Source organism: Symphalangus syndactylus, chromosome 8 (genome assembly GCF_028878055.3).
Source record: "Symphalangus syndactylus isolate Jambi chromosome 8, NHGRI_mSymSyn1-v2.1_pri, whole genome shotgun sequence".
Lineage (NCBI taxonomy): Eukaryota > Metazoa > Chordata > Mammalia > Primates > Hylobatidae > Symphalangus > Symphalangus syndactylus.
The window spans coordinates 137,852,482-137,862,826 of NC_072430.2; the positions used below are offsets into that span (position 1 = coordinate 137,852,482).

At 52.0% G+C, this 10,345-nt stretch overlaps 1 protein-coding gene across 2 annotated transcripts in view; it reads left to right on the forward strand.

Moving 5' to 3' along the window:
• Nucleotides 1–3,456, forward strand: part of INPP5D (inositol polyphosphate-5-phosphatase D) — a 156,104-nt gene extending 152,648 nt beyond the window's left edge. For both annotated transcript variants that reach the window (XM_055291011.2, XM_055291012.2), the window contains one exon: nucleotides 2,259–3,456. In XM_055291011.2, coding sequence (XP_055146986.1) covers nucleotides 2,259–2,261 — 3 coding nt within the window. In that variant the 3' untranslated portion in view covers nucleotides 2,262–3,456. The remainder of the gene's footprint in view (nucleotides 1–2,258) is intronic.
• The last annotated feature ends 6,889 nt before the right edge of the window (nucleotides 3,457–10,345 follow it).

The window sequence follows — 10,345 nt, forward strand, 5'->3', positions numbered from 1 at the left end:
CATGCGTGAGTGCGTATGTGTGTGCCTATGCATATGTGTGTGCACGCATGTGTATGTGCGTGCATGTGTGAACGTATGCATGTGCACACATGCGAGTGATGGTCCTGGGAACTGCTCCATGAGAAGGGAGAGTCAGGATTTGAACCCAGGCCTGCCTGTCCCACACATCCCTGACCCTGCATTGCCTCTGCAGCAGTTGTTGAAAGAAGAAAGGCCAGGCTGTGGATAAACTCTTAGTCTAGTGTCAGGCCCAGAGGAAGAAGATTCCATAAAGAAAAGGAGCCTAAATCATTTATATCTCATTGTTTTTTTTTTTTGAGACAGAGTCTCGCTCTGTCGCCCAGGCTGGAGTGCAGTGGCGCGATCTCGGCTCACTGCAAGCTCCGCCTCCTGGGTTCACGCCATTCTCCTGCCTCAGCCTCTCCGAGTAGCTGGGACTACAGGCGCCCGCCACCACGCCCGGCTAATTTTTTATATTTTTTTAGTAGAGACGGGGTTTCACCGTGGTTTCACCGTGGTCTCGATCTCCTGACCTCGTGATCCACCCGCCTCGGCCTCCCAAAGTGCTGGGATTACAAGCGTGAGCCACCGCGCCCGGCCATCTCATTGTTATTATTAGAAATCTTGTTGGAAACTGAGTTTTGCCAGGCACGGTGGATCCCGAGGTCAGGAGATTGAGACCATCCTGGCCAACATGGTGAAACCCCGTCTCTACTAAAATACAAAAAATTACCCGGGCATAGTGGCGCACGCCTGTAGTCCCAGCTACTCGGGAGGCTGAGGCAGGGGAATCGCTTGAACCTGGGAGGCAGAGGTTGTGGTGAGCCGAGATCGTGCCACTGCACTCCAGCCTGGTGACAAAGCAAGACTCCGTCTCAAAAAAAAAAAATTAAAATTAAAATTAAAAACGGAGTTTCACTCTTTGTTGCCCAGGCTAGAGTCCAGTGGTGTGATCTCAGCTCACTGCAACCTCCGCCTCCTGGGTTCAAGCGATTCTCCTGTCTCAGCCTCCCAAGTAGCTGGGATTACAGGCACCTGCCACCACGCCTGGTTAATTTTTGTATTTTTAGTAGAGATGGGGTTTCACCATATTGGCCAGGCTGGTCTCGAACTCCTGACCTCAGGTGATCTGCCTGCCTGGGCCTCCCAAAGTTCTGGGATTACAGGTATGAGCCACCGCACCCAGCCTCATTGTTATTATTAAGTCACATTCATACTTTCATTTCCCAATATTTTGGAGAATTCAGCATACTTTCCCTCTCCTTCATGTAAAATAAAAAATTTTTTGAGCAAAACTAACAGTGATTAAGAACAGACTCCAGGCCGGGCGTGGTGGTTCATGCCTGTAATCCCAGCATTTTGGGAGGCCGAGGTGGATGGATCACCTGAGGTCAGGAGTTCGAGACCAGCCTAACCAAAATGGTGAAACCCCGTCTCTACTAAAAATACAAAAATTATCTGGGCATTGTGGTGTGCACCTGTAATCCCAGCTACTCTGGAGGCTGAGACAGGAGAATTGCTTGAACCCAGGAGGTGGAGTTTGCAGTGAACCGAGATCCCAACACTGCACTCCAGCCTGGGCGACAGAGTGAGACTCTATCTCAAAAAAAAAAAAAAAAAAAAAAAAGAACAGACTGCAGAACCAGGCTATGTTGGGTTTGAATCCCAGCCCTCCCACTTCTTGTCTCTGTGCCTTGAGCCTCAGTTTACTCATCTGTAAAAAGGGGCTGTTAATGGTACCTACCTCATAGACTTAGAATTGATTGCATTGTAGGCTATAATGTATTATTAACATGTATTATCATCTACATAGAAATTACATATTTATATTTATGTATTTACATTGATATTCATTACATATCATTTCATATATATACTATATATATTACATATGTGTATATATTTTATATATATATATATATATGGTACGTACCTGGGTGTGGTGCTATGCACCTGTAGTCCCAGCTACTGGGGAGGCTGAGGCATGAGGCTAGCTGGAGCCCAAGAATACAAGGCTGCAGTGAGCTGTGATTGCACCACTGCAGTCCAGACTAGGCAACAGAGTAAGACCCCATTTCTAAAAAACAGTTTTTTTTTAATAAGTGGGTAAAGTACTTAGAACAGTGAGTGCTGGCTCTTCTCAGCTACATGTTAAAGGAAGCCTGGCCTAGCCCACAGCATGCAGGAACCCGGGCCACTTAGCTCAACATGGCCTGGTGAGAATGAGCCCTGACAGCCCTTCTGTTCTTGTCCCACAGTGAAGCCCTCCGTGAGCTGCCAGTAAGTCGGGAGCCCAGAGGAACAGCGCGAAGCCACTGGACCCTCTCCCGGGACCTCCTGCTGGCTCCTCCTGCCCAGCTCCCTATGCAAGGCTTTGTGTTTTCAGGCAAGGGCCTAGCTTCTGTGTGGCCCACGGAGTTCACTGCCTGTGAGACTTGGCACCAAGTGCTGAGGCTGGAAGAAAAACGCACACCAGATGGGCAACAAACGTTCTGGGTCCCCAGCTTGCTCTTGGTACTTGGAACCCCAGTGCCTTGTTGAGGGCGCCGTTCTGAAGAAAGGAACTGCAGCGCCGATTCGAGAGTGGAGATATAAATAATAATAATATTAATAATAATAGTGGCCACATGGATCGAACACTCACGATGTGCCAAGTGCTGTGCTAAGTGCTTTACAAACGTTCGTCATATGAGGATGACCTCGAGAGCTGAGGCTCTAGCCACCTAAAACCACGTGCCCAAACCCACCAGTTTAAAACGGTGTGTGTTCAGAGGGGTGAAAGCATTAAGAAGCCCAGTGCCCTCCTGGAGTGAGACAAGGGCTCGGCCTTAAGGAGCTGAAGAGTCTGGGTAGCTTGTTTAGGGTACAAGAAGCCTGTTCTGTCCAGCTTCAGTGACACAAGCTGCTTTAGCTAAAGTCCCGGGGGTTCCGGCATCGCTGGGCTGAGAGCAGGGATCTACCTGGCTTCTCAGTTCTTTAGTTGGACGGAGCAGGAAATCAGCTCCTACTCTCCAGTGGAGAGATCTGGCCTCAGCCTGGGCTAGAGATGCCAAGGCCCGTGCCAGGTTCCCTGTGCCTTCCTCGAGGTGGGCAGCCATCACCAGCCACAGTTAAGCCAAGCCCCCCAACACGTATTCCATCGTGCTGATAGAAGAGTCTTTGCTGTGGCTCCCGAAAGCCGTGCTCTCCAGCCTAGCTGCCAGGGAGGGTGGGCCTCTTGGTTCCAGGCTCTTGAAATAGTGCAGCCTTTTCTTCCTATCTCTGTGGCTTTCAGCTCTGCTTCCTTGGTTATTAGGAGAATAGATGGGTGATGTCTTTCCTTATGTTGCTTTTTCAACATAGCAGAATTAATGTAGGGAGCTAAATCCAGCGGTATGTGTTAACGCAGAAGGGTATGCGCCCCACATTCCCATGGTGGAAGTCTGCGTGACCAATAAATTGTGCCTTTCTCACTCAGCTATGTGTGGCGTTTTTCTTGACATTCGGAGCTATAGATATCATTCTAGATGGCAGGGCCTGCACAGGGCACAACTGAGGCAGTTAAGGGTCCGTGGTGGTGATGGATGGTGTTGCCCTGACCAGATGGGACACCATAGAGCCAGTTTGAAGCTGGTCATGGACCGGGAACAGGAGTAAACCGCACTCCTTCCTTCCTTCCATCCACATATCTTCCTGGCGCTCCAAGCACCCTGCGGCCACCCAGAGGCCACGAGCATCCCCTCCAAACCTGCTGTCCTGCAGCCCACAAGTTCCTCCCAGCTTTTATAAGTTTTCACCACTTAAGCTGCAGTGACAAAAAAACACATGTCAACACTCCCCAGGTCATGGGTTCCCAGGTCAGGGAGCAGCCCCCGGCCCAGAGGCACGGTGCAGGCCACTTCCACGGCGCCTCTGCCCCACCTCGGGCTGCCTGGCTCCTGCTCCTGCTCACAGACACCAGGCCTGGGCTCCAGGCAGGGCCTGGAGCAGTGTCTTTGGCAGCCTCCAAGCAAACCATTCACTCCCACGCCTCAGTGGCACGTGGAGCCCAGCAGCGGCAGGACTGAGTTCCTGCTGGGACCGTGGCTCCTTACCCCCACTCAGGTGTCCCCGCCCTGCAGGCTCACTGCCTGGTGTCCATGTAGAACCTGACCTAAGTCCCAGGCCCCAGCCTCTGACTCAACAGACCAAGGGCCAGGGTGGAGAGACAGCTGGAGACACCCAGACATTCTTTAGTCTCCCAGCCCCCATCACCAGAGCTGAGGACCCAGGCATGGATGCCCATGGTCCCTGGGGACCCCACTGGTTGCTGGGGTGGGCTGGCCTGCTACACAAGTGCCATCATCTGCTCACCCACGGGGAGAATGTCAAGCCCAAGGCCCCATGCCTGCTTAGGATGGATGTCTAGGCGCTCCCCAGCATTTCTGTGGGTTCCCAGGAGATACGGGCAGGAGAGCAGCTGTATGGGGCATACGTCATGCTCCCCCTCACCTGCTCTGGGTTCTAGTCACTCAAGCAAACGCAGTGCCCCCACCACAGTCAAACCCAGGGCTGCTGTGAGGACCTGGCTTTGATTGCACGTGGTCGGACAGCTGAGGCCCACCTGGTGCTCAGAACAGGAAACGCTGTGGAATACAAGAATTTTCGTCCTTACCTTTTCCATCTCTCAACCCTGCACCCACCCCGAGAGGTCCCTGACCACTTTCTCCCTAGGCTGTTTGCTGCCATGATCCTCTGGGTTCCACCTTGACCAGGTCTCTCCTGTCTCTCCTTTCCTGACAATTCTAGGCATTCCAAACACCCAGTTTCCCTCTTCTGGCAGGGTGAAGGGGAACCCAGACATCCCTACCTCCTTATCACCTACATAATTCACCTCCAAGTATTTCACCTACACCAGGCTCCCTAACCAAGAAGGCAGGTCAATTAGCCAGCTCTCCTCATCAAAGTACTCCATTCCTAGGATGAATTCCACCACCCTCTGAGATTGCAGATGCTGCTACAGTCGCTGTTCCTTTTAAGAGGTAATTTTTTCCTTCTCTGCATGATGCCATGAAGGCTGGTTGAGAGCAGCAGAGTTTGTGCCGACAGGAAGGTGTTACCCTCATGATGGACAGTCTCTAGCAGCGCTCTTCCCAGCGCCTCCACGCCCCGCCCCGCCCCCCCACCCCCACCCCCATCCCCGCAGCCTGGAGGGCAGCGCCTGCAGCCTGTGCCACCTGCAGGGACAGAGTCAGCCATGGGCTCCTCCTCCTTCCTGGATTTCCATTCTTTTTCCACACCATTTTCCCCACGCCATAGGAGAGAAATTAGTGAGTCATTCAGAAAAGCTCTCTCCCACAGCTACCTTCCCTAGTTTCAGCCTACCAGGTTCTCATCTTTGCATGTCCTTAAAATAGCTCCTTTCCCTTGGCAAAAAAATTTCCATGGAGACCCAGCTATGGGAAGGCCCAGAAGCTTTCTGCAAGGCAGCAAACTCAGTTCCCAGCCTTCACTCCGACAGAGACCCTTTATAATGCAAATGTGTGGTCTCACCCCCACAGACACTCCCACCCACGAAGGTCCCATTTTGGGAAATCTGAACCACCCAGGGAACACACTGGGAGGTTGAGTCTAGGTACAGGCAATCTAGTTTCTTGTTATTTTCTGACGGGCTGGCTGGCCTGCACTGGTGAGTTCTCTCTCAGGTCACAGCAGACCGAAGCACTAGGGTTTACCAGTGACTAATATCACAGCAGGCATACCCAGCTCATGCTCTTCCTCCATGCACTTGACCACACATGTTGATGGCGTGCACTGGGCCTTGGGGGTCAGTGCTTCTATTGAGGGAGGCCATGGGGTGGGAGGGATCCTGGACTATGGGAACAGATAGAATGGGGCTTAAATGTCTTTCATTTCCTAAAACTATAATCTTGAACAGTTTTCTTAGCTTTTCTGAGCCTCAGTCTCCTCATCTGTACAATGGAAGGCAGGCTACCTTCTGCCTGGTGTGGTTGTCGAAGATTCACTGAGCTCATCTCTGCAAAGCCCCTGGCTCGGTGCCTGGCCCTGCTGTAGGGGTTCATTGAGTGTTATCCCATTCCCTCATCCTGCGAGACAAGGCAGTAAGGGAGGGCACCGTGCACAGCATTGGAAAAGAAGCAAAGAGAAGAGCTTCGGGGATGCAGGAATGTCCAAGGCGGAGGTAAAGGCAAGAGCACAAATACATACACAAGGCAGGCCATCCGGGGGCAAGTCAAGGCTGTGAAAAGCCATGAAGAGCAGGGAGCTAGATCAGGCTAAGGCATGGATAACTGTGGCCAGGAGGAACTAGATGAGGCCAGGTGGGCTATTTGAGGCTAAGGAGGGGCTAGTTGAGGTCAAGGAGAGGTGAGGTTAGTTGAGGCCAGGAAGACTAGTTGAAGCCAGAGGTGCAGGTGGATTCTCTAGCTGCACAGAGCACAGCTGCTCAGATGACTTGAGCCAATAGGAGCAGACCCAGCGGACGCATAGGAACACTCCATGGGGCAGTGCTGGGCAGTGTTTCTGGCCACCAGGGACATGTAGGCAGATCCAGTCACCACAAAGCAGCTTTGTACCCCACGGCGGTTCTGGATGGGTCTGTCCCTGCGAGACTTGTCTCTCCCTCCTTCGGCTTTTTCTTCCTCCTTCCCTAACCATGTCAATGACTTGCAGTCCTGCCTCATTCTGCAGGGAATGGGGAGCCTTGGGGACTCTGGAGCACACAATGACGTGCTTGCTCAGCATTTAGGAAGGTCGAGAATAGGGTAAGGCCAGCAAGTCTCAGGGGGTGCAAAAGGTAACCTACGCTCACTCTCCAGTGTTCTCCCTGAACTTGCACCACCTCAGATTTAAACATCCCCCCCACCCATCCCTGCCTTGCCTCCCCTTCATCCAAGCCCTGCAGAGCAGGCAGAAAAGTGAAAGTTAGATTCCAGAAGGAGCCGCATTCCTGTGGCTGAAAGGTGGCAACGCTCCGACCCGCAGCCTTGGCAGGGCCTTGGGAGAAGGAAGGGCTGGAGGTGCAGGCGGGAGAGGCCGTCCTCTGCATCATGTGGCATCCTGTTTTAGTGCGCAGGCTATAAATTGAATTTCCAGGCCTTATTTAGAGTACATCCCCAGAAATGGTTTGTCCCGCTTCTGTTATTTTTAAAAAGCACTCTGTTTAGGTAGTAGTTGAGAGCACAGACTCGGGAGCCAAACTGCTTAAACATGTCAAAAATGTGCCAGGCTGTGACCATTGTGCAGAAGAAGGCAACATGCCCAGCTTCCAGAAGAGGCCGATGCACAGGCCAGCAGTTACAGTGCCAAGTGGTAAGGTGGATGCAGACAAAAGCCCCCGCCGATGAATTTCCTTTCGGGGTTGGCTGGGAAATGTTTCATGATTTAGTGTTAGTATTCGGAATGATAACCAGACTGGTGCTGAGGATCTTGGACTCTGGGTTCAGAACACTTGGGTTCAGCCCCCAGCCCTACCACCTGCCACTGACTGGCAGGCCATATGACCATGGCTAAGTACTTAACTTCAGTTTCTCCATCTGTAAAAAGATGATAATAACATCACCCTCCCGGAGGCCTTGTAAGGATTTATTTTTTTATTTTTTTTAATTTAATTTTATTTATTTATTTTGAGACGGAGTCTCAATCGGTTGCCCAGGCTGGAGTGCAGTGGCACAATCTTGGCTCACTGCAAGCTTCGCCTCCTGGGTTCATGCCATTTTCCTGCCTCGGCCTCCCGAGTAGCTGGGACTACAGGCGCCCGCCACCACGCCCGGCTAATTTTTGTATTTTTAGTAGAGACGGGGTTTCACCTTGTTAACCAGGATGTTCTCCATCTCCTGACCTCGTGAGCCGCCCGCCTCAGCCTCCCAAAGTGCTGGGATTACAGGCGTGAGTCACCACGCCCGGGTGGCCTTGTGAGGATTAAAAGGCATGCTAATGTAAATAGCCCTGGCTGCAGGTAAGCATTCAATACATGTCACTGTTATCAACAAGATGCTCTCACAAAGACAACGTAATTCTCCGTGTTCCCACTGCAGCCTCGACAGCTACAAGGCCACAGTTTTTACTGCTTACAAGCCCTTCTCAAGGTGACTCCTTCGTTTCTGGACTCAGGGCCTGGTCCTGGCCCCAGATCTGACAAGCAGCAGGGCCTTGGCCTGGTCACTCCTGCAGGCCACACCATTTGTGACACCTGTGACATGAGAAGTAAGGCCCTGTGCCTGCCAGGAGCGGCACGGCACCTGCAGCAGCACAGCCAGCAAGCACAGCCACAGTCCCAGCACCCATGTGCCGTTGAGGTCTATCACTCATTCCCCATCCTCGGATGCCTTCTACAAGCCAGCCCTGGAATCCTGTCCGACCACCGATGACTCACACAAAGCAATGGGGGACCTGGGATAAGTGTGCCTCCATCTTGCAGGCTAACTGCTGGAGGAACTAACCCATGCGGAACTGCTCCCCACAGGCAGGAGTTCTGGACCGTGGGGCTGGGTCATTCTTCGGTGTGGCGCTGGCAGTGCACCACTTAGCAGCATCCCTGGCCTCTGCCCACTAGACGCTAGAACCCACCCCCAGAAGTTCCCAAACGTCACCATCTGGCAGAGAGAATGGCAGAATCACCCCCAGAAGTGGACAACTGCCACAGAGCAGTTCTGAGAAAAGCCTACTCCTTGCTGAAGAAGGTGAAGATCCGAATTCTGACACCAAACACACACAAATACGCACACATGCACATGTGCAGGAAGCGTGCAGGAAGGAGGTGCCCCCCACAAATCTGGAGAAATATCACAGGGCTCAGCTGGGCATGTTGGCTCATGCCTGTAATCCCAGCACTTTGGCAGGTTGAGGCAGGCAGATCACAAGGTCAGGAATTCGAGACCAGCCTGGCCAACGTGGTGAAACCCCATCTCTACTAAAAAATACAAAAATGAGCTGGGCGTGGTGGTGGGCACCTGTAATCCCAGCTACTTGGGAGGCTGAGGGAGGAGAATCACTTGAACCCCGGAGGCAGAGGCTGCAGTGAGCGAGATCACATCACTGCACTCCAGCCTGGGCAGCAGAGCAAGACTCTGTCTCAGAAAAAAAAAAAGAAAAAAAGAAAACAAAGAAAGATCACAGGGCCCGTTAGGCTCCTTCCATTTCAAGGGGCAAAGATGTAGCAGGTCACCTCAGTGTTTCACGTGTCCATGTGAAGAGACCACCAAACAGGCTTTGTGTTAGCAACATGGCTATTTATTTCACCTGGGTGCAGGGGGCTGAGTCCGAAAAAGGAGTCAGCAAAGGGTGGTGGATTATCATTAGTTCTTAGAGGTTTTGGGATAGGTGGTGTTTGCAGCAATGTTTTGGGGGGCAGGGGGTGGATCTCACAAAGTACATTCTCAAGGGTGGGGAGAATTACAAAGAACCTTCTTAAGGGTGGGGGAGATTACAGAGTACATTGATCAGTTAGGGTGGGGCAGAAACAAATCACAATAGTGGAATGTCATCAGTTAAGGCTATTTTCACTTCTGTGGATCTTCAGTTGCTTCAGGCCATCTGGATGTATACATGCAGGTCACTGGGGATATGATGGCTTAGCTTGGGCTCAGAGGCCTGACACTCAGGAGATGGGTCTGTCACCAGGGTGCATGGAAGTGAGGAAGCCTCCACTGTCAGGACATAGAAGCCCCTGGTGAGCTCAGAGCCAGCCCCAGGGTCCCACATCCTATGTCCTGTCAAACTCCAGAGTTTCCTCCTCCCCCTAGATCGATTGCACCACAGTGGCCGCTCTGCTGCTTCTCCTCACTGCTTTGTCCACACTTCTTACCCCCCACGTATTTCGGCCTCTCTGGGCATTTCAATAGCCTACATTGAAATCTGCTGGGAAGGCTGGTTTGGGGGTCTGTAAATCTCCACTTGTCTTATTAGTTTGGGTTCCTCAGAAACAGACTCTGAGTCAAAGATTTGAGTGCAAGGAAGGTATTTGGGGATAACTCAGGAAACACTACAGGAGCAAGGGAGTGAGGATTTGAGGCAGGAAAGGGAAAGAAGCCATAAAGAAATGATACAGAAGAGATTACTGCCGGACGCGGTGGCTCACGCCTGTAATCCCAGCACTTTGGAAGGCCAAGGCGGGAGGATCATCAGGTCAGGAGTTCGAGACTAGCCTGACCAATATGGTGAAACCCCGTCTCTACTAAAAATAGAAAAATTAGCCAGGCGTGGTGGCACATGCCTGCGTCCCAGATACTCCAGAGGCTGAGGCAGGAGAATTGCCTGAATCTGGAGGCAGAGGTTGTGGTGAGCCAGGTTCGCACCACTGCACTCCAGCCTGGGTGACAGAGAGACTCCATCTAAAAAAAAAAAAAAGAGAGAGATTACTTAGTGT